This window comes from Halyomorpha halys, unplaced genomic scaffold, assembly GCF_000696795.3.
Source record: "Halyomorpha halys isolate HHAL.00 unplaced genomic scaffold, Hhal_1.1 Scaffold479.1, whole genome shotgun sequence".
Classification (NCBI taxonomy): domain Eukaryota; kingdom Metazoa; phylum Arthropoda; class Insecta; order Hemiptera; family Pentatomidae; genus Halyomorpha; species Halyomorpha halys.
Genome location: NW_027109057.1, coordinates 11,497 through 37,333, shown reverse-complemented (window position 1 = coordinate 37,333; position 25,837 = coordinate 11,497). Strand labels below are relative to the sequence as shown.

The 25,837-nt window shown below is 29.8% G+C and overlaps 1 protein-coding gene across 1 annotated transcript in view; it reads right to left on the bottom strand.

Moving 5' to 3' along the window:
• Ret (Ret oncogene) overlaps nucleotides 1-20,482 on the bottom strand; it is a gene marked incomplete in the record, with an annotated part of 98,871 nt that extends 78,389 nt beyond the window's left edge. The window contains 2 exon segments of the mRNA XM_067047260.1: nucleotides 12,020-12,170; nucleotides 20,287-20,482. Of these exon segments, the coding sequence (XP_066903361.1) occupies nucleotides 12,020-12,170; nucleotides 20,287-20,451 (316 nt within the window).
• Between the last annotated feature and the right edge of the window lie 5,355 nt (nucleotides 20,483-25,837).

Here is a 25,837-nt window from a genome sequence, read left to right as displayed (position 1 = left end):
AGGTTTTCTTGTTTTGTTCCTACTTTTTAAGATATAGAGCGCCGAATGAAAAATTAGTTTTTTTTATCGCTTTGAAATAGCCGCCATTTTTTATTCCCCCTACCTATACTTGGTAGACTCATGAATTTTGACTATTAATTATACATAGTTTTCATTAATGTAATAAAAAATTGGGGTGAGATAACAGCCTTTTCTCTCCTCTTGGGCTCTTGTACTATCAGGTTTGAGTGAGCACGGCCCGACTACTCTTGCCGATAGATTATATACACACAAATTATTGTACACCCAGAGTAATAAAGCTATTTAATATTATGAGAGCGAAAAAAAAGTGATACTCATCGGATCTAAACCCTCTTGCATTTCTTCTTATCCTTTACTTTTCATCAGCGACAATCCTATTCCATTCAATAATCCTGTTAAAAACTTCGGTACAATTTTTGATTATCACCTGTCTTAAAGTAATAGTGTTTCCAAAGTATCCAGAAAATACATTTTTTTCATGAAGTTTCAAAGATTTCGCCAACATTCTGTCTCTATACGCCCGTCAGTTACTTGTCTCCTCTCTTATTTTCCCCCATTTTGATTACGGTTGCTTGGTACTTGGGGAATGACTGATGAACTTTAAAGGAATTTAAACCATCTTATGAATTGCTTTATTAGATTTATCTTTGGGGTTCCCAAGTGCATGCATGCTTCTGGCAGTAATACTGGTCTCAAGTGGCTTTATTCCTTTTCCGACGACAATCATCTCTATCGCTGAACTTTCTCTATTCACTCCTTGGACTTAACCAGTTGATATTAGTACTCCATAAAATTTAATAGCTTCTTTTGAAAATTCTTTCTTGTCCGTTCCTTTTGAAATCCTTTGCCTCTCACCTAACCTCCTTCAAATATCAGCTATTTCCTCACTTCCTTAAATTCCTATCTTCCGATCAAACGCAAAATTATAAATGAAATGAAATAGCCTTTTATTTATGCAATAAATTAAAATCATACAGAATACAATATAAACATTTAAAGAAGATAGAGAGAAAAAATAAATAAATTTATATATATATAATAGTTGACAAAACATTAACTTCTATCAATTTACTTTCATCTTTATGTATCCTTTCCTGCATATGCCTTCCCTTTGGACAGTCATAGTCAGCACTTCCCGGGGTGACCAGCCCTATTGGGAGGCGAGTTCTTTCCATTTCTTCTTCCAGGCATCCCTGTCCCTAGCAGCAAAGAGTTACTGCCATCCTTTTGAACATATCGCTCCATCTTTTCTTTTGACATCCTCTTCCTAGCTAGACCATAAGCAATCATTATGTTCATGCTTTTTGTTCTTAGGGGTCTTGTTCTCAGAATAAAGATAATTTTTAATTTGTTTTTTCATTTAACTTTTTCAGATTATATCGTTATATGAATTCAATGCAGGGTATTGAGGGGAATATAAATTAGAATACGAAAAATACTTTTTATAAATTAGATTTGGTTAACTTAGTTTTATTCTTGAGTATTAGTAAAACTCTGACAACCCTACGGCCTGTTATTGGTGTTCAGTTTAACTTAACTATGTTACCTAACTTATTTTTAAGACAGATAACGCTAATGCTTCCTGCCAATTTTCATAATAATTAATTAATTATAAAAGTTTTTAGAACTTAATATTAAATCTGCCCTTTAGAATGAAATACATTAATAATTTGTATTGTAAATGTAATCGAAATGTTTTAATTTTAATTTTTGATATCAGCCTAATAAGTTACAAAAATTCTATTATCTGTTTTATAGTTTACCGTGTTGGTTTTGATAATGTGTATACCTTCTAATAATTGTCTATTTCTTGTTCTGTGCCCACTACCTAGTAATTATGCTTTATCAAAATTAAATCTTTGTTGTAATGTATATAAAATTTTTAATTTCTCGAGACTGGTATTTATTGTTTAAATAAATCAATTTGGTATCCATGTTAAGTCTCAACACTATTATATCAACAGTCCAACGTTTCGGCCAACTAGGCCATCCTCAAGGCCAATCTTAGATATCCATCCAATTATTTAAAAACATTTGCAGGCTATTCCTTGTCCAGGTTATCAATCACAAGTCAAATTACCCTATTTTGTCACAATTTCAGTTATTTTTAAAACTTTACACTATGAACTATACTATAACAAATTTTGTTGTAATTTAATTCTATGAAGGTCAAGTTTAATTTTTTTTTTAAATATTTATTTATTGCTATTTACAACTGTACATTATAATACATTTAGTAAATCTGATCTAAGTTACATTGGAGTATTACAGGCGTGTAGAGAAACTACCCATTGGTTGCACTCTAATGATATTTTACATTAGCTGGTCTCGTGGCCAAGTTTAAATTTAATTGAATTTCAATTTTTGACATTTTAAATACCAACTAGAGATGTGCTGTTATTTTATATTTTTAGACCCATCTATAAATCTGCCATGTACACTTTTTAGCAATTCGTCCATGAATTCATCTATACAAATCATATCCATTTTTATTTAATTTATACAAAAAAGAGAGATAATAGAAAATATTGTATCTGATACTAAGTGAGATTAATTTTATTTACTAATTTAACTTAGATTTTCTCTATAACTCAGTTTAACCAGTGATCGTTGGCTAGTAATGTATTCTCTAAACTAGAGGTTAAACTTTACTCTTGTAACGGATGATACTCCATTTGAACTGAGATTTCAGAAATCCTTGTTGGGTTTGTGTAACAGGGCCTTAAGGTATTCCTGTCATTTTCTGACTTTTATAGTCATTTTCATTATTATAGAAATAGTTGCTCAAATTAACAAAATAAAAATGAATGCCTCTCTACATCGATGAGGTGAATGACCTCATGAGGGACACGATGCAGACAGGATAAAACACATGCATACCCGAGCCAAACACAGGCACTAGATAATCAAGAGAGTGGCCTAATGGTTCTCGCAACTCCTATATCCAATTACATTTTAACGGCTTCCTATTAATTATCGAAGGCAATAAAGAACCTCCTGGTTAATCTTGATTAAGGGATGCTTATATTTTATCGGGTAAGACGTCTCGTTACCGGTGGCTAATATTTAATATATATTGTTGTTTTATTGTCTAGTCACCGAGTGATCGTTTGTAAGAATGGCTATTGGGGTATGTCTGGATGTCTATCGGCATGGCATTAATAACGATAATTATAATAATAACTTCTTGACATACATAATAGACAAAATTGAAAAAATAATAGATATAAATTAATTATCATTATTTGGTGCAGTTCACTTACGTCTCCAGGTTTTGTATAGAATGTTGGGCTCGTGTTGAAGTTATCGATATTAAAGTTATGTGTATGATTTTCAAAACTAATGATGTGATCTGATGATTTTTACTAATGATGTGATCTAATGTGATTTTCAAAACCGGAAAAAATTTAAAGACTAGAGAAGAAAAAAAATATGAAAAAAACATTTGTATTTTATGGATGTTGCAACCAAAATTCTTATTTATTGTTTGTCGAGTAGGAATGCCGAATATAAATTTTATTCCTTCAAAGAATACAATAGTTTCTTTATATTGAGTATTTATCTATTGTTTAATATTACTAACAGTAAGAGCTAGATGTTTTTTAAAATAAATAAAATTTAGAAGGAAATGAATTGGCCGATCAAGCTGCAAGAGCAGAACTCGCGCTCCCACCCACGACGGAGCAAAACTATTTCAACTCCATCAGAATAGAGCTACCCCTTCGAAAAGGAAATAAAACATAGATGGAAATATGTTCGGAATGAAAGCCCAAGGAGTAAACTAAAAATTATTAAAAATAACGTCAAGACACGGGGTACCTCCAGCCATAAATGCCGTAGAGAGGGGTTCGTACTGACTGGGCTTAGAATAGGTCACACGAGGCTCACTCACTCGTATCTAATCGCAAAAGAAGCGTCTCCAGGATGTAAATATTGTGGCAACATTTTTAAAATTAATCATATCTTCGAGGAATATCATATTTCACGCCGCACCTCATTAGCTTGGGATTGAGTCCTAATATTATAAAAATCCTTGGGGGTGACAATAAACAGTGGAATTGGTGTTTTGGTTTTTAAAATCAGAAGATTTGCTGTCACAAATATGACTTTGAACAGATGGTAAAATAATGAAAAAAAACTTAATAAAAAATTAATAAATAAAATAAATAAAGGAATATATGTAATAATAATAAAACAAAGCAATCAATGGCGTTGATGACCCATGGTGTTTTACGCCACTAAACAAAAAACAAGCAAACAAATAAGGTACTTCAGATGAAGATTTTTTATAAATTCGGCATTATATTTAACAAAAAATATCAGACTAACCAAATTTACTCTAAATTTTTAAAAATTTATAAATAATTTTATCATTCTGTGAGTTTAGCAAACGCTACACTAATTCTGAAAAAGAGAACACGTAATAAATAGAGATTGGACTAATTTTAAATTCTTCAATAACATTGGGCTCAGTGTAGTGAAGTTTGAATGCAAAGAGGAATGGCGGACATGATAAAAACAATATGTTAAATGTTGAAGAGAGCATTTAAAAATAATTTGTAACTTCAAAACATATGATTAATAATTACATTCGAATTTTCTTCGTTTTATTCAAAACAGTTATGACTAATAAGATAAATAAGAAACACTTAAGATGAATGAAAAACTCGAAATATTTCAACTGATATTAAAGATTTTGAATATGAAAATTATATATTAACCTTTTTTGACAAATTTTCATAATATAATTTAAATTAAGAAAAAATAAAAATAATTAGTAATTAAATTGTTGCTCTAATCTCCAATTAGTAAATATATATATATATATATATATAATTCCAAAATTAACTGAGTAAATTATCAATTATATTTAAGTAATTTTCGATTCATTTCAACTCATTCATTTTATATTCGCTGTATACTTTTTTTTTTTTTAATTTAAGACAATATACGTCGAAGGTGATGTTAGTCTGGTTATTTACAGGTGACCAACTTATTCTAACCATGGTTGTAGGTCAATTTTCAAGACCTCAGGTCTATAGACTAGTGCTTAGCCCCTGAGCTTCGGTGCCTACCGCTGTACACTTTTAAATAAATAAATTTCTTATAAAAGGTTATTTCTTCCAAAAAAAAAAATATAATAAACATTACTAATATATTCTTCTGAAGGTTGTTGAGTGAAAACGTGAAAATTATAATTAAATTAGAAACTATTTTCATTCAAAAGTCAATATATACATGTAAACTAAATTTGATATTCTAAAAATCTTTTACATAAATTACAATTTTTTTTTCTCAATTTTCATATATTAAACAAGAGGAATATTTTATAACTGAGCATGATCATCTTTCCTTAAATTAATTTCACAAGAGTTATAAATTGTCCAGATAAGATTTTTCTAGTTTTCAGCAGTTTTGGGTTTTTAAGGTCAAGCCACGTGGGCATGATTTTCTGGCAAAGATCCTCTAAAAGTAATTAGCTAAAATATAGTGTAAAAGTTTTTACAGTTTTTTAGTTTAAATTGAGTTAGATCATTCATTTAATTTGTATAATAAAATTCTTACATAATATTAAATCTAGTTATTTAACTCAATATACATAACAATTAGATTCTTAATTTTTGATTTAATTTGTATAATAAAATTATTTCTTATATTTTAGATAAAGGTTTTGACGAAGCTCACTGGATAAATTGATAACGTTGCTAAAGAAGTAAACTGCTATTGTATTTTTTTATTTTTCAACTTTTCAGAAATTTACTATAAATACATATCTACGCACAGTGTGTAATTTTATCTTTCTGAGAGAAATAAAATAGAAAACGAACTTTTTTTTTCTTAATTTTTTTGAGAACGTGGTACATTTCTTAATTTTTTTAGTATTGGTACTAATTAGGATTGGTAATTGACTATTCCACTAAAAAGGTGTGAATTCGAAAATGTCCATCGTAATAATATAAAACCCTTTATGCAAAACATCCAAAATATATATAAAAGCGATTAACTAATAATTCATTCTAACCGTTCAACAATAAATGCTATACAGACTTTAAGGACCCGGGTCCGTAACTATATGTGGTAGATAATTATTTATTTTGTAACTGTAGCGGTGAGTCAGCTCTGTGGGTTCATAAACTGTCAATTGGGTAAAAACCTGGCGGTCGAGTGTTATTTTGATCAAATCATCTCCTTGCACAGCCGTGGATCCAGTAATAGTACTTCTTTTCAAAGTACTGCAATCTTAACCCTTCATGGGTTGTGAGTTGTTAATTTTCATTCATACTAACTTAACGATAATAAATATATTTTTACTTTTATATTCTTTAATCGTAAATTAAAAATGAAAAGAAAATATCATTTAAAAATAAATTCAAAACACTGTTAAGACTACACCTCTAAGTGCGTAATTTTGTCATTGTGGAAAGACGAAAATAGGGAAACGTTCTACGTATTTTTCTTTAAGGGTTCCTAATTCTTCATATGTCAAGTATACTGCTCGAAGTAACCGGAAACGAAAGAGATGGAATCTTTGTACCCCATAAAGGAACTTGAGATATGACCGAAGTAGTCCATTCAAAGTTGACATATAAGGAAATAAAACTCGTCTTTTCTCAATCCTTTCTGTTAACGAGCTATATAATATTCGTAAAAAAAAAAGAAAAAGATCCAATGCATATAAATATCAAACCTTAAATGCTCTTTGTGTAGAATTTTTAATTTTATTGGGATGGTATAATACTCTGAATTGTATTTAGTCATGAATATAGATTTACAAGAAATATCTATTTAAGGAAATATCTGGTAGTAGTTTACAAATTTCTATCCCATAAAAGACAAGTGATTGAAACATTGTTAATGTGAAGATGTTCACTTCCACATAGTGACAAAGCTTGGTTCGTGGTTCCCAATGTGGAATGTAAATATTTTATATAAGTGGAAATGAGTAGATACATTTATATTATCTTTAATGAAAACCAATCATTATCTTGTGTATGAATTATTATGTTATCATTTAATAAGTGTTTATTATATTGACTAAATACTTTTAAATATATAGGCATCAATCATATTTGTGATTAATTTATTAATATTGTTTTCATTTATTTTTTGTTAGTATTATTGATATCATAATTTCTTCACTTCTTATGTTTTTTTTTGTTCAGCCTCTATATTTGTAATAAATACTTAAAAAGCTTATACTTATTACCATTGATTGTGTCAGTTTGTTTTATAAATCCTCAACAAAAACTATTTTCTATCTAAAAAAAAAATATTTTTAAGGCTTAATTGGTTGTCTTTGCCACTGTTGGTATAATATAACATCATCATTGTGATGAATGAATAAAAATAGAAGAAAACGCAGCTAAACAAAAAAGAAAAAAGTTTTTAATTATTTTAAAAACATATTTGTCAGATAAATTTTAATATTTATTATTTATAATATATTTTATTTTTTACCACTGAAGTACAAAAAATATCAAACCTGCATTTCATTTGCATGGTATTTTAGTCCTATCAGAAGTGTTAAATTACACTTTGTGTTGGGGTTTAAAACGTTTTCAGTTTCAGAAAAGGGTTCATAAAACTTTTCTTACAATATCTTTACATCATAAATATTGACCTTAACATATGTTAGTCTTTAAATTATAATTATTATTAAAAAAAGTTTCCTGTTTTTCGAATTTTTTTTTTTAGGCTTTAAGTAATTATTTTTCAACCTCAAAAACATGATAAATATTTTACGATACTGCTAGGAGCAAAGATTTTATAAAATTTAGTTTGTTGAAAAATAAATATCATCAAAATGTTTTTATCTGTGCTTTCAATGAGAACATTGATGGTTTAATTAAATCCACTGGCCTTTGGGGTCCCCAAGGACGCTTTTGTCATCCGATTTTATGAAGAAATGAAGTGGCTTTACCCCTCTTTCCGTCGTAAAAATTTTCTTGCTTCCTTCCTTTATCAAGTTATCCAATCCCGCCGTCCATTGTACATCTTTGATATCCTTCAATTTAAGTCCTCAGTGCATTCCCGCAATACCTGCTCACGGCCTTTTAGAATTATATGTAACTGCCCATTGAACCGTAGCCTTTGGTAGATCTTTCCTCATCCGTTCCTTTTCTCTATGGAATTCTATTCCCTCCTTTCTTTGTAGTTCTAATAACCTTCCAATCTTCAAATCCCGTATCTTCGAATACCTTCTGTCCACCTAATTTCGGAAGAATAACAATTGAAAGTTTCAAGAAAACTATATATTTTCTGTATTTTATGTCTCAGATTTTCGTTTATAATTGTAAATATATACATTAGCAGAAATTGTATCTTTTTATTTATAATTTTTTAGTTTAATTGTATTTGATTTTTTATCATTTTTTTTCTTTTTATTTATTATTAGAAGTCATTTTATGTTTTATGATATGACATGTGGTTTTATTTTATTTGTTCTATCATTATTTTATATAGCCTGCTAATTATTATTGTTTATTTATATCTCTTCGAATTCATTGTTTTTTTTTTTTTTTTCTTATTTCAATTTTGTGATTTCAACTTTACTCCAAGGCTCTAATTTTGACGCCTGTATATTATTCAAAAAGGATCAATCCCAGAATAAATAATGATTATTATTATTATTTTTATTATTATTACACATGATTTTTCCATTTCGAACATGGATGACCCCACTCACACATTGTTTTTTCTTTCTCTATGGCTTCAACTATAGAGTTCGCTAAGTTGTTGACACCCTTTTAAAACTCCATCTACTCGAGATGTTGAAATAAAACAGCTTCCTTCTTGTAACATTTCTAACTGAGAAGACGCTTCATGAATCTAAAAAACCTAAAATAAATATTTTTTTCCCAATTTCGTTCATTTTCTGGCTCACCCCTAATAATTAGTAAAAATATTTTTGTAAAAGCTCCTTTTTGTCCTTATATTTAACTGTATAACATTAGTGATATTATAAAAAGAACATTATATAAAAAAAACTGTTATTTTTATGTTTATCCATAGTAATATACTTCATCCTTAGTTAAAATATTTTATAATGTGTACTACTTGAAAGTATTTTGGTTTCGCTCTAACTCACTGAACTGGCTGGACTCTACTTTGTAACTTATATCTTTTTAAAGCCTCCTGTCAACTGCTATGTTATATTATTACTTAGAATATTTCCTCGTTTTTAAGCTATATATCTTTTTCTAATTATTTATTGATATTTACAACTGTATTATATAAAAATACATGTTAGTTAATATGATATTATTGTTACAATGGCATGATACAGACTTGTTAGTACAAGTGCCGGGAAGAAAAAAAAGCAGTTATCTCACCCCAATTTTTGATTACTTTAATGAAAATTAGACATAATTACTAGTCAAAACTGATGAGTCTACCAAGTATAGGTAGGGGGAATAGAAAATGGCGCATGTTTCAAAACCTTAAAAAACATTAATTTTTCATTCGGAGCTCTATATGAAATATCAGCACTAATACGTCCAATGGTTCTCAGGATATAGCTTTTTAAATAGCAAAATTTCTTAAAAATCTACTGAAAGATTAGTAGTTAATTAATTTATTTTGAGAAATCTATATCTCAGGAACTATGTGACGTAGAGATGTCTATTAGCACTTAAATTAAAGCTAGTTTAATGGACTATAAAGAAGTTAATGACCTTTACCTTCGTAGGAAAAGTAGCTTTCATGATATTTGCTAAAATAAATTGATTTATAGTTGCTCAGACAATACGTTTGATTTATGAAAAACTTTGTTTCAGAAACTATTGGAAGTACAGATATATGCTAGCACTCAAATTAAAGCTAGTTAAATTTACTATAAAATAGTTACTAACTACTGATCTTTTGGTACGTCCCATACAACATTTTTATGAAATGTTGCTTTTTAAAAAGCTGTATCTCGAAAACTATTTAACGTAAATAACTCAATTACGGCTCATATTTGAGAAAATTTACTCTTCTTTAAATGACACTCGCTTAGGTTTTCTTGTTTTGTTCCTAATTTTTAAGATATAGAGCTCCGAATGAAAAATTAGTTTTTTTTATCGCTTTGAAACAGCTCCCATTTTTTATTTCCCATACCTATACTTGGCAGACTCATCAATTTTAACTAATAATTATACCTAGTTTTCAATTAAGTAATCAAAAATTGTGGTGAGATAACTGCCTTTTTTCTCCTCTTGGGCTCTTGTTCTATGTGGAGAAGCTATGGTAGTATTCCAAAACTATACTATTAATTTATTTTTTTCTAATGTTTATTTCATTTTATAGGAATATGTTTGATTAATTAGAGACTATTGTATCTTTTATTTGTTTATAATAACTGCATAATTTATATTCATGCTTATTGCATAAGTTTTGTGTTTATAATATTTTGTCATATAGAGTGCATCTATAATCTTCAATATATTTTTGATGTTTTTGAAGTAAAATTTCTTTACTTATGTTGTACAACTCAATAAAAATAAATTGGTTTCATGGTGGTAAATTGATTTCATGACGAGATGTAAAACGGAAGTGGTTGGGGGGGACAACGCCAGTAAATTCCAGCAGGGAAATATTTTTATTGTAATAGGAGAGGAGGAGCTTAACAATCTCAGGAGTACCTGTCCGATTGTGTGAGCTCTTATTACAATTTTAAAAATATCCTACTAGAATTGACTTAGGATATGGCTAGTTTATTCTAATTATTACTATTCTGGAATTAATATTTTCTGTATTAAGCTATAAAGAATGTATTATCATTATTAAAATTTAATACTATGTTATTTCCAGAAGTTTCACATCTGTCGATTTTTTTTTTCACCACATTTTTTTTTTAAATTCTAACATCCCCGCATCTTTAAAATAAAAAAAAATGTATAAATTTAAATTATTTTTCTTCTTAAAATCAAGCATACTAAACATATTCTGGATATCTTGTAAATATAATATTCATATATACTTGGACAAATAAATATGAAGCCCAGTGAAATTCCACTGGAGGTCACTTGAGTTACGTTATGGTTAGTCCGCATCCCTCTGAAAAATGTGAGCTACGTTAGAATCTACAGCCTTCTTTAGAAGATTTAGTGAGTTATTTTTATTAGGACAAGTAGTTATTTGAATATATTAAAATATTTTTGGTTTAATATACTTTTATGTGAAATAATTATTCGTATTAGATTATGTAAATTAAATCAACCTATTCAAAACTATAATAAAATTAAAAGCCACCATCATTCAGAAAATAAATAGTTACAATGTATATATTAGGTTAGTCATAAGTGTAGGAAAATATCACTACGTGCAACAGCTTCAAAGAAAAACGTTTGGTTTTACTTTTTCATGTTTGCGTATGTAATCGTTCAAAGCACAATTTAATATACTTTAATTTCTTATGCCATAGTATTTTTGCTAACATGCACTATTTAAGAATTATAGGTTAGAAAAAAGACCTAAATCGTTACTTTATTAAATTAATTAGCTGATTAGAAAGAGTTTTGCAAACACCAGAAACGCGCTTCTGTGTGTAGAAATCAATTTTTAAAATTATTTACAGATGCATTTTATGTAGAATTATTTAGACCACAGTGCTGTGATAAGGCTCGATGCTACTAACTCCAAGGATATGGATTGGAATCTGGCTGAGTAGAAAATTACACACTGTAGCCGTGTGTCAACCATGTGGGTTCTCGAGCACTTCTGGGGTCACCCAACCTCAAAAATTGGGTAACCTCAATTGGGTAAAAATCTGGCGGTAGAGCGTGATTCTGACCAAATTACCTCCTTGCACAAGCGCTAGTCTAGTAACAGTACTTCCTTGCAAAGTATTGCACCCTTGATCCTTCATGGGTTGTAGCGGTAAAACGCGGATTTTAATTTAATTCATACAAACTTATCGTTAATAAATATATTTTGAAATAATTCATTAAATCTAAAAAAAAAATAGAGTTATTAGATTTTGTTATGATAGCCATTTAATGAGAAGTATAATGCTTACTCATAAGAAGCAGCGTGGCGTTGACAAGTCCAGTCCTGAAGTCATACTTGATGAGCTTGATAACGTGAGGTACTTCCCAGTTTGGTGGTGGTAACCAGACGGCTTTGGTACCTGTCTTCACAACCATCCAAGTGAGGAGGAGGTGTGAGCCCTGCAACATAAAAGATAATGATAGTTTAAATAAAATTAAAGTAATCAAGATACAAAATATTATAGAGCATACAAAGTTAATGTAATTTTGAATACTATTATATTTAAAAAAATCATGACTAATCACCTGCTACTTCTTATGAAAATATAGGACTTACTTTCTATCGCTCCAATTTATTTCTCCCCTTTAAGGATGTGATAAGGTGCATCAGATCCATAAGGAACTTACAATCTGGTAAGTAGGAAGACCTTTCCCACTTCACTTCCTTCGTTCGGACTTTTTTAACTGCCAGACGTTACTTAAAATATATTTAAAATGGAAACTAACCATCCCATGTAGAAACCGAGTCTTCCTCTACATCGGTATTCATCCGAGAAATTGAGATATCATATCCCTTTTTTTATAATAACGGCAAATTCCAATACAACTCCAGGTATTGTGGGTCACAAATTTATGAATGGAAGATGGAAAACATAAAGATGATAAAACTTAAATAAAAAAATTGGTAGATATATAAGAAAGAAATAGTTATGAAAAAAATTAGTTCATATCAACAAATCATTTCTTATGATAATCCCTCGGGTGAGTCAATGCCTTGTTCCATTCTTCTATATAATATTCTTGGAGATTAAAACTGCAGTGACCCCGAAACCCTTCGTGAAACATGACTTTTAGAGTCATCAGTCACCATAATTGTCTGGGCTTACCCTCTTGAAGCGTGCGCCAATGAGTAATTCGTCCTTCATCAGCCTTCACTAGCTTTCATTACCATTGACGTGGTATATGATTGGAGATAGGGAACTTTTGGAGTACTGCTTCGACCTCATTACTTGAAAGACCAGAACTATAACTATAACCATGACTATAACTTATCTAATAATCAATATTTGTTAGTTCATATTTGACGCACTGCCCAACATCCGATTTTGATGAGGCTTTTTGTTAAATGTTCAGGATTTTTCCTTGAAGGTTATGTGTCTATTCTGGTTTCTCTAAAAACGTTACTAGCAAAATTAAGGAATTTGTGTACGTAGTTCAGAAAGTATACATTTATTCATGGTTAGAACTTTCCAATCGATTTGTTACTATGTGAAGTATAAGATAAAAAATATTACTGATCCCATTAAACGATATTATATTCATCAAAAATTATGAACACATAATTTTTAAGAATTAAATAGGTCACCCAAATTATTTTTAGGGAAGAGAAAATCATATTCGTTTTTGGCCTCCTCCGAAACCGTTAAATACAATTTTTCAAAGAAATTTAAAATTAGAAAATTTTCAACTTGATTTACGTATTCGGATGATTTTTTTTTTCTTCTGGTGACCATTGTTCATTTAATGGTTCATAACTTGTAATGCAAACCTAAATTTTGGCTTTTTTAACCAACATTAAACATTTTTAGATTTAACTTCTAAGATTTTCCTGAGAAGGTTGACTATTCCAATTTCTCTAGTAAAAAAAAAGTTATTAGCAAAATTAGGCGTTTTTGGCGTGCTCAGAAAGCGCAAATGTTTTTAATGGCTGTTATGTGTCGATCAATATGTCTCTTTCTGGAACAAACCTGCTGTAATAATTTAGAGCCCCCAACAACCTCCGAATTTCTTTTATGTCACTAGGATAATATAATATAATATAAGAAAAAATATTACTGCCGACGAATTAAATTTTAAGCTTTTAATATTGCTTGTATAATGACGATTGGAATTAGTAAAAATATTGTGTATTCAAAAAGCAATTCATATAGCCAAATCATAGAAATAGTGTACACGTAAATGTTTAATTTTAAATAAATTCAACAATTGATATTAACTTTCTTTTGCATTAATTCAGTATATATTCATCCTCACATCTAGCTATAGCAAAGGATTGCCGGGTCTGCAAGTAGATTATATATAATTTATTTATTTTTAATACTCGTGATTTTATTTATTTTTTTTTGCATTTATATTATAAATATACTATGAATGTGCACTAGTTAAGGCAGATACTCAAAAATGTCCTAAAATTTAAGCATAGTGATATTTTTAGTTCTAAAAAAAGTTATTATTTTATAAAGTATTTTTAAAAATTAAATGAAAAAAAGATTTATTGAAAGATTGTTTAGGGACTAGGGATAATCCTGCCAGTGTCATCAGTGCGGTTGAATATAAAGGAAAAAGAAAGAAGAATTTTTTTATTTTTTTTATTAAATTGTTTGACAAATAATATCTACCATCAACACCAGGCGGTAAGCGATATAACTATGTAAATACTCTATTCCTAAAGACACATTTAAAAAACAAAAAATCTTATTTTTCAATTTTTATTAGTAAAATAAGACAAAATTACTTGTGATTTTATGTTTATTTTTTATATTTACCTAAATACAAAGGGTTTTTATCGCGTAGAATTACATCTTTTTTGTGGATTATTCTATTAAGTACTATACCATTATGTTTATTTTTAAGTAAACATAAAAATGTAAATTATACAAGTAATATACCTTAATCTGCTCTAATTATTTTACCCACTATATATTACTCTTAGAAGAAGTCAATTCAGGGGTAATTTAAGTTTAATTTTCATTTTATATGAGCAATTTTATAATAATAGCAAAAGAAAAAAATATTTGAGTGAATAACTCTGAAGCTTAAAAAAAAAAAAAAAAAAAAAAAAAAAAAATTTAAATTCAAGTTCAAAGAGAATTCACAAACATAGAACTATTAAAAGAGCCACTATCTTAGATTGGAATTAAATAGTAAATATCTCGTAATTCCAAAGTTTCAAGTTGAAATATTAACTCGCTTGCCTCACCCAGTTAAAAATACCGACTAATAACAATAAAAATAAATAATAAATTTATTATTAATATATGATTAATAAATCCGGCAATTTCAACTAATAGATTTATGAAGTCAACTAAAACATTAAATTTACTCCCATAATGTAGAAAGGAGGATTATTTTCAAGATTTATGCTCTCATCGCGCGTCAATTGGTCTTGGAGGTAATAGCCCATTTCCGATATTGTCAGAAATTCCCTTAGAGATTGAGAAATACTTTCACATTGCATCTAAAATATTGGAGAGATAAGAGAGCTTATAACTTCATACAATATGAAATATTTTATCTGCGTTTTCTTTCTCTACGGTATTTGGTATGGATATTTTAAATATTTAGGATATTCATTTTAGCTTATTAAGTTCATACTTCCTTATCTTGACATGTTCTAAATATAATTCAAACTACCATAATTTTTTTGTTATAACTATTTTTTTTATTTTATTTTTTTTTTTTTAGGAAACTATAATTTATAAAAAATAGTATAACAATTTTAACTTTTACTGTTGATTGACATGATTCTTTCAGACCATTTTATTTATCTGTTTATTATTTTATTTTATTTTTCCCAATGAAGGTTACCCACTTTATGAGGCTCGGTGAACCCCAAAAGGCCTCCGACCCCACAGGGTTTACTCACCACTACAGTTTAACAGAAAATAATCATCTACGACACATTATCGAACCCGAATTCTTGTTATTAATATATAACATATTATTTTTTTGTTTTAAGTGTAAGTAACTTAAATAAAAAACATGATCATCTTTGGGCTCTTTTTACTTGTTTATTCTTATCCAACGTTTCGATCCTCAGACCATTTTCAAGGAGAGTCTTAAAATTAATTCTCTTATAATTTTAAAGTTTTCATTTTGTTGACTACGAATGCCCAATACGATTATTCTTATTTTACCACTTACAAATATTCTCATTTACGCAACACACGGTATTATATAACATATAAATTCACTCTTATAAATTGTAAATTTGTGTGTCGTGTAAATAAGAAAATAGTGGAATATTTGAAGTGGGGAAATAAGAATATAAATGTTAATAATCGTCTTAGGCATAGTTGATACTATATGAAAAAAAAATTGCAACTCAGAAAATCAATTTTAAGAGTGTTGTTAGGCTTTTCATCGAGTCTGGCACCCGGGACTGCTTTACAAACTCCGTAAATTCCTACCTCCTACATACTTTCTCATTGATATATTTTTTCAAGCAAACCACAATGGTTCCTATTCATCCCTCTATTCTCAGTCCGCTAGTGTTCCTCAAGGTAGTATTCTCGGTCCCATCCTCTACACCGTTTATACAGCTGACATTCCAACCAATATCCTAACTACGTATGCCGATGACACATGTGTGCTCGCTGTTAATAATAACCCATTAATCGTATTCCAAAATCTCCATCCCACAGCCCTCGAAGAATGGTGTCGTAATTGGAGGATTAAGATAAATTCCAACAAATCCCATCAAATCACCTTTACCCTTCGTCGTAAACCTACTGACTGCCCTGCAGTTTCATTTAGTGATGTTACTCTTACCCTTGTCGAACAGATCTACCTTGGACCTTGGACTACATTTGGACAAACGATTAGCCTAGAATCTTCACACAAGACTGAAAAGACAACTACACGTCGATTTCGACTATTACAGCACTTACTAGACAAACGGTCTAAACTTCCAACTCATTACAAAAGACTGATCTACATGACTTTAATAAGGCCAATCTGGACATATGGAGTTGAGCTTTGGGGCTCCACTAAACCTTCGAATTCCTCTCGTATTCAAACCTTACAATCCAAAATCCGTAAAATACTCAATGCTCCTTACTTTGTCACAAATAAAATCATACTTAAAGTCCTTAATGTTTCCTACGTAACCGATCTAGCCCGATATCACTCCTTCCATTATAAACTCTCTAACCACTCAAACCCCCTAGTTTCTAATCTTGCATCCTCTTTCATTCCTGACAATCCTCCGTGGCGCCTGAAAAGAAGATGGGCACGGGACCAGCTAATGTAAAATGTCATTAGAGTGCTACCAATGTATAGTTTCTCTACACGCCTGTAACACTCCAATTTAACTTAGATCAGATTTACTGAATGTATTATTATGTACAGTTGTAAATAGCAATAAATGAATATTAAAAATGAAAAGAAAAGAAAAAGGGTGTAGTTGACAGCGACCTCGTGGCCGTAACGCAAACAAAGGAGAAGAATAAAGAGAGTGAGAGAAAAGGATTAAAATATATTTATTTATTGATATTTTACTTGTTAGAGAAATGAGACTTCATCATAAACATCATATACAATTTTCTTTGAACGGCTTATGCAGTGTGAGGAGGAAATCTGAAGAACGTTATCTAGCCAAATTCGTTTCCCACTATTTACTTTCTGTTATTCTATTAATGTCCTCTTTTCTAGAAGTTTTCTTTTTATTCGTAATGTCATTTAGTTCTAGGTCGTATCTTTTTCTCGTTTTCCCTCTGCTTCGCCACGAAGCTCTTTTAGGTTCTATCCGTGAGAGATATCAGAGTTGTCTCAGTCGATTCCGCTTTATTACATCATTGGCTGGTAAAACAGCAAGTTTCAAGCTAGTACTGGTATTTTAGACTTAGCCTCTTGTTTTCTCCTCAATCTTTTGGGAAAATCTCATTTCTGAAACTTATATTCTAGATTGATGTTTCTTTGCTAGGCTCTATGGTCCTAAATAGTGCTTTATAACGGCAAATAACGATGAATAAATACAGGCGATTTTGTCTACAATCTAGGTAGATTTTTTTTAAGAGATTATTTTTCGACTCTGATAACAGGGATAAATTATAATAATTTAATTACTTATCAATTATCATTTTAAAAAAATGAAGAAAATATTTTAGACTACATTAAATCCATATTTTTTATACGAAACTATATAGTAATAAAAATTTATACAAGTTTTATCCTCTATGTATAAACACATATACTGGGTGTTTCACGGTGTCATAACTAAACGAAAATATGAATTAAGGATCTCAAAATAAGAAAAACATTCCCTATGAAGGTATGTTTTTATAAGATATTCGCATCTAAAGATTTTCATTGTAATCAATTATTTAGGTTATAATAAAAAAATTAATTTAAGCTTCAACTTACTATCTAAAGTATTAAGACAGCCACTGCATTTTTCTTCTACAGTAGCTTTGGCCAAACAGGAATGGATATGTGTTATTGTTTTGAGGGTTTCATATTACAAGAGCCGGGAAGTAAAAAAGGCAGTTATTTCACCCAAATTTTTGATTACTTTAATGAGAACTGTGTATAATTACTAGTAAAAACTGATGAGTCTGCCAAGTATAGGCGGGGGAATAAAAAATGGCGGCTGTTTCAAAACCTTAAAAAAAGATTAATTTTTCATTAGGAGCTCTATATCTTAAAAACTACCAACAACACTAGAAAATCTAAAAGAACATTATTTAGAGAAGAGAATATTTTCTGAAATATTTATATCTATGCTTAGATATAGATTTTTCAAAATAAATTCACTAATTACTAATCTTTCAGTAGATTTTTTAAGAAATGTTGCTTTTTAAAAAGCTATATCTCGAGAACTATTAAACGTAAATAGCTCTATTAGAGCTTAAATTTTAGCAAATTTACTCTACTTTAAATGATGCCCTCTTAAATTTTCTGTTGTTGTTAGTAGTTTTAAAGATAGAGAGCTCTGAGTAAAAAATTAATCATTTTTTTAGATTTTGAAACAGCCGCCATTTATAATTCCCCCACCTATACTTGGCAGACTCATCAATTTTGACTAGTAATTATACATAGTTTTCAATTAAGTAATCAAAAATTGGGGTGAAATAACTGCCTTTTTTCTACTCTTGAGCTCTGGTTCTATCATGTAAGTCATTTTTGGGCACTGTAGCTCTGTAGGTAGATGCCGATTCTGGCTTAATGCTGAAGGAAATTACTTCGAACAACATCTAATATGAATTCTAATGTTTAAATTTCATAATTGAAAACATATTAATTTATTCATTATAACATAAATTATACATAACAATGAAAATCTAAACTGGAATATCTCCTAAAAACCGTGCTAACGGACATTAAGGGAATTTCCTCCTTTCTTGAAATTACAATTTTATAATATTTTATCTTCTAAGTTTAAAATTTCATCCACACCTGTTTCTCAAAAAATTACCAAACGAAATCTTGAATAGTAAAACTGGTGTACATGGATAAGTTCAGCAGCTATCGTTACGAACGTATAATTTAAATTTTCAAACGATTTGTACTGAAAGTTCCTTTGATCATATATATTTTGACAAGTATACTGTGACTTCTAGTATATCTCTGTAGGTATTTTCAAAGATTTAGTCTAAATATACTCAAGTATTGTGATAAAAATTTTTTTATTTGGTTTTTTTATTGATTTTTGGAATTCTTCATACCACAGAAGTAACATACAGTCAGATTAATATTTAAAATGAAAATAATAAAATATTACCTTTGATAAATAAATGTAAATTACCGCTTAATCGAATATATTTAAATTTATAGTAATAATATTAAATATTCGTAACAATTACTTTAAACTATTAGTGTGACCTTTATTAATAATGAATTAAATTATTTTCTGCAGTCCTGTTTACCTACCTCAGTAAATCAACAACGAAACCTGAACTCAGAGAGGAAATTCGGAATCCGTTTAGAACTTTACTGCCACTGGGTATAGAACTTAGAACAACATGACATTTCCTCTCCTGTTGGTTTTATTAGATAGAAGTTTCTCCAAATTCATTCAGGTTGCATAAAAGTTATTTTGGCAAAACATATGTAATGCATTCAAGTTGGTTCCAATATAATATAGTTCAACATAATTATTTCCTGATTATTTGTTTTCATTAATAACTACAAGTTAAAAAACTTGTACTGATCAATTATGTCTAACACAGGAATAGATTATAATCTATTTTATATTAAAGAGAGTTTAGTTGCTCACTGATGTAATGAATGTAATCAGAATTGTTAGAAGTGTTTTCAATAAAATTGTTACAACGTGTAAATTAAATGAGATAAATTGGCTCTTTCGACAATTCAATTTTAGCAAAAAGGTTACAGTAACATTCCAAACCGTATATAATCGTAATTATCTACCTTAAATACGTAATTTTTCTCAAATTACAAATTTACCTCAAAATAAAAAATATTAAAAAAAAAAATTGCAAGCGACAAACTTATTTTATTTTGGACCATTTCGTAATGATTGACCCAGAGATGATAAGATACTTATCTAACGTACCTTGGTTATTGATTTGACAATCCTCTTGCTGGGGTTTGGGACTACAGGGAGGTGGACCATGGTCGGTATCAGCTTGAGTTGGATTGTCTTGGAGGCTTTCTTCTTGTCCTTGCGACATTCAAGTATCCATTTGGTATCACTTTTGATCTTCCTTGGGTTAACCATCAGGGTTCTACCAACCAAGGATACCAGTGCGTTATCTGAAAAATTTAATTATAGATAGATAATCATGGTAAATGGGTATCGGTCAATGAGATAAAAAAATTAGGAAGGATACTTGGAAGTATATGTATGATAAAACATCTAATTAAATGAAACTTATATATAACTGAAACCTCATCGGATGATATTTTGACTAATATATGGCGGTTTCCATCAAGATAAGGTAAATATTTATGTACGAGTAAATACTTAAGCGACTGTTGAATGTTTCGGATGCCCTATTCTAGTCTGCATTCAACTACGAAATCGCGGAATATGCTGAAAGATTGGTATAGGATTAGGCCTACCTAAGTGTGAAAGCTCTACGGCAGCCGCTGTGAGAGAATGCTTTCAAAGAATAAGTCAATTGCAGTTGGTAGGGTATAGGTGTACGCCATTTCAAAGAGACACCGAAAGCAGGTACTCTCGGGGTCAGAATTGGCGAACGCCCTGAAACTAAATATTAATTATGCACCCCTGTGTGGAGTCCCAGAAGCCAATGGATAGCAGGAAGAAGTTGGGTCTTTCTCTTGCAAATGTGGCTGGGAGTCTGAAACACCAGCCCACGTGCCGGGAAAATGGCCTAACAACTCCCTTCTCATAACACGCCGACAACACAGGGTCAAAGAAGAAGAAGTTCCTTGGGAAGTATAGTTCCCAACTACTCGCTTGCTTAACGTGGTGTTGAGTATTGTCACAGACGGATCCCTAAAAAAGGAGGCATGGCTTTGAAATTGACCTCGATTAGGTGTGTCCAGTGGAGAGGGAAAAGAAGAAAATTTGCAAAAAAATGCAACCCTTTTCTTAAAGAATATTTCTGCGAGACTTTCGGAGAGTGAGAGTTCCCTGAGAGAGGACCCTGGTTTGAATCACGCAGAACAATACCAAGTAGAACTTATAATTAGAGTTTCTTAAAAGAGCTAGGTGTCATTGGAGGAAAATATTATTTTAGTATCCCTGGGCATTAAACATCATCACCTACATGGAAATTAGCTCTGATATTAATTTTTTTTTGCTTAGCTTCTTAACCTATTTATTTGTGTTATAACTTATTTATTCATTTCTTTAAAATCATTTATGTATTAGTTTTTTTTAAATTGTTTGTACTAATATATTAGGGAAAAAAACAGCATTTCATAATAATGACTTTTTACCGGGATAAGTGAACCACAATTTTTTTTTTTAACTTATTTAATTATTTATTGTTATTTACAACTGTACATTATAATACATTTAGTTAATTTGATCTTATTTAAATTGTAGTGTTACAGCCGTCTAGAGAAACTAACCATTGATAGCATACTAATGATGTTTTAGATTAGCAGGTCTCGTGGCCATCTTCTTTTCAGGCACCTGGGAGGATTGTCAGGAAGAGGAAGCAAGGAAGGAGTGATATCTGGTTCGGTCTAGATTGGACAAATTTAATTCTGAAATCTTGAGTTTGTTCATAGCATGTTTTATGATATGTTTCCCTTATAGAGGAGCAAAAAGAGCTGACAGAGGGCAAATCTGGTGTTCGCGTCCGGTGGCTTCGCTTCAGAGAAGTTCAAATGCATTAAATCTATGTTTTGTTGGTCAGACCCTTAATAAAATTTCTATTAAAAGGGATTTTCCGTAGGGTTCCTTTAAAAGAAGTTTAATTTAATTTGTAAAAAAAAAATAAAATAAAATAAAATTCTACAAATGCAAGGGTTTTATTAATGTCATATATATATTGTAATGATTATTTGCAAGAAGACTTATTTAGGAATGACCAACATTTATAACGTTATATTTTATGGAATGTCTTTACTTTCCTAGAAATTCCAGAGGAAAATAATTGTATTATCTGGAGTGCTGCGGGCAAGAGCTATTCAATGTTTCAACTTTTCCTTTCTACAAGAGTTTTTGATTAATGTCCTAAAGTAACTATTTACGAGAACGCTGTGATAAAAGAGTTATTTTTCATCTGCTAAGAGAGATTTATTCTATCCTCTAAGTCACTCGGAAAATCGTGAAGGTTCGTGAGCATATTGTAAGGCATTTCATATTTAGACAGTTTCATAACATAAGTATATTTTATATGTTTTTAATTTAAGATCTTAATAGAAATCAAACCATTTAAAAAAAGATACAATTTTACGGCTGTCGAATTCCATATTCCAAATTTCCTACATTTTTGGTCATACAGATTCATTGGTCCTCAAAATACTTCGATTGTGAAAATTAGAGTAATTGCCAATATTACTGCAAAAGCAAGCTTTAGCTTAAAATGCCAGAACAATATTTGGAAGATATACGGTGTAGGTTTGGTGCTAGCTCGGCCATATTTCATAAACGGTGTGGGAAGCGGGGATCGTTACAGTCCGACCATCGTCATATTGCTTTTACTACCAAATATTTAATAAATTGTTAACTAATTCAATATTTTTTAACATCTACTTTATAAAAAATCTAAAATTTTGAGAATGCATTAAAAATACTTACCATTCTCTGAAATTTATGTTTATTTAACATTGAATTCTTTCATTTTTTTTTTTATCTTCATTAATTAATTGCTACATTTGCAATTGCAATTGAACTACGATATCTTGAAGTTCCTATTATTTTTAAATTATTAATATCAATTTTATATAAAATCATTTAATTTTAAATTTTGGAGTTCTATCAATGGGTAGATTTTCCATATGTTTGTATCATGTCACTATCTCCCCTACAGAAAATTTACTTGTTGTATATATGTTACACAGTTGTAAATAACAATAAATAAACGAAACAAAAAAACTAATTATACATATCTAGTCTTCTAGGTTTATAACTACAGATATACACAATGTAACATCATATTTCTCCCCGAAAATATATAATTATAAAATAAATAAATAAAATAATTTTTTTGGCCAGGTCAATACAGCTTCATTGCCATTTTTATCGGTAAAGATAGTTATGTTTTATCACCCTATCTTCAATAGTACAATAATTATAATCTTTAAAGTATAAACTAATAACACCATATATAAACGTATTGTATGAATGTAGGAAGATTGATTGATTAATAAATTAGAAGTGATAACAGGGTAGATTTCCTATGGGAGGCAATTCATCTATGAATTTTATGAATTATGAATAAGATTTTATTTATTTTTGTGGAGAAAAAAAAAATTGAAAGATTTCATATTTTTTTTTAAGTAGTATAAAGACTGAGTTTTTGATTTATTCGGATTTTCAATGTTTTAATGCGATACATAAATCACTGTGGTATCTAATATTGTAAATGACAATTGCTGACAAAACTAATTTATTTATTAATTCGTCTTATTTTCACACTATAAAGTTTTACAATTAATGAAATTGCATTATACTTGTTATTAATTTACATCAGATAAAACATTATCTTAATAATCAAAATCGCTATCTTGATTTTCAAGTGTAATTTTATACATCCTTTTAACATATATAGTATGAAATAATGTAGAAAACTCAGTTATATATTTACAAATTCTAATTTGTATTCTGTACATTTTATTATTTAATTACTTAATTTAAGAAAGTTCATTTAAATAAAATTGTTTATTGTAGGGAAATAATTAAATCTCGAACCGTCACCACAATATAGTTGTTTTATTATTATTATTACATATGATTATTTATTTATTTTTTAAATTTAAATAGATCACATAATTTTTTAATTATATATTGTTCATGGATGATTTTATTGCTTCGATAAATACATATATCCATTTTAGCAAAATGGACACAGTGCCATTATTTACCAAGACACCACAAGGGCCAATAATTCTTTCTTATGAGCTTCCCGGAGGAGCGTTCTACGGTCAGCCATTTTTTTCTATTTATACGGTATAACAATAAATACTGGCCGAGTAATGGTTATACTTTTACGAATGATAGAGTAGAATCTTAAAGCGATATATCATTGGTTTAAAGGTGAAAGTGATCGAGTGACAGTTTTGTAAAGATGAGGGATTTTCCTATGTACTGATAATAGTTTATATTTTTTTCCTATCCTGTAGTGCCAGGATAAAAGAAATGTCACTTGAACACTTTAATCCGACCCTTTCTTTGTAATATTGAAGTAAACTGTGGTGATTAAACTTTATAAGCAGACTTAATTAAATTTAAGTATTGTGTTTTAACCTAAGTTCATGGAATTTCCAATAGAGAGATTCCCAGAATAACTATTTAATTCAGTTTATTGATTATTAATTAGTGGATTATTAATTACTAAATCTTGTCTACGGGTTGTTCATCAACCAAGCCTCAATTAAGGAAGGATGGAAAGCTGACAGAAAGCTCTGTTTTGAACTTTACCTTTTGAGCGAGGCAAACCCTACGAGAAGTTACTTCTATTGCGTCAAACCAACGGTGGTGGTTCTCAGTGGAATTAATTTTCTTCAAAAACATTAAAAAAAAAAAGAACAGCAAAAATTCAAATATTATTATTGTTTATTTCTGATAATCCCTCCCTATGGAGACATTGTCAATATTAATAAAATCACCGATATTTTGTCTTAAAATGAGTGATATGGGCTCTAAAATTAAGGAGGTGGAATGAATTAAGCATAATAATTAAAAACGAGTCTTATAATTCTTGCTTATATCGTAAAAAAAATGTATAGGGTTATGCCAAATATATCACAATTCTTCGTTGAAGTGATTACTAAATTTTGGTGACTAGATGAAATTAATATTGATAAAGAATACAATTTTATTTGGGAAGATGAACAGGTGGGTTGTAAGGGTATGCAATGTAAGGCAATCCAAGTAGGTTGGTCGATGTAAGAATTGTCACAATCTCACAAGAGTAGGTCATAACACAAAAAAGGTAATCCTTTGAGGCCGGACCCGTCCCACTAAAACCGCCAGGGAGTTTTTTTTTCAGGAATTGACGGTCCTATATCACTTTTGAAATATTTGCTTAAAACGGGAAGAGGAGACTTTATGATAGTTTAATCGAAGAATATTTAAAAAGCGCCTGAAATTTGAAAACAGCGTGAATCCCTCGTTTCCGGCCCTCTATGGTAGCCTTACTGATCTGTCTTTTCAAACACAATTATAGTGATTAAGTAGGTCGAACGACCTGTCACAATCTCACAAGAGGAGATCAAAACATAAAAAAAGACAATCCTTCCCGATTTGACCCGCACAACTAAGACCGTCAGGGAGTGACCGTCCTATATCATTTCAAGTTCTCTTTGAACTGAATATCTTATTTTTTTATCCTTCTCTTTTCACTCCCTCTGCTGAGATTCCCTCCAACAAAATGATCTAATTCTGAGCTCAGATTTTCTATTGTCTTATTCAATCAAGAAACAGTATTTTTTTGAAGCTGAGTTGGCTTGCCCACAGATGG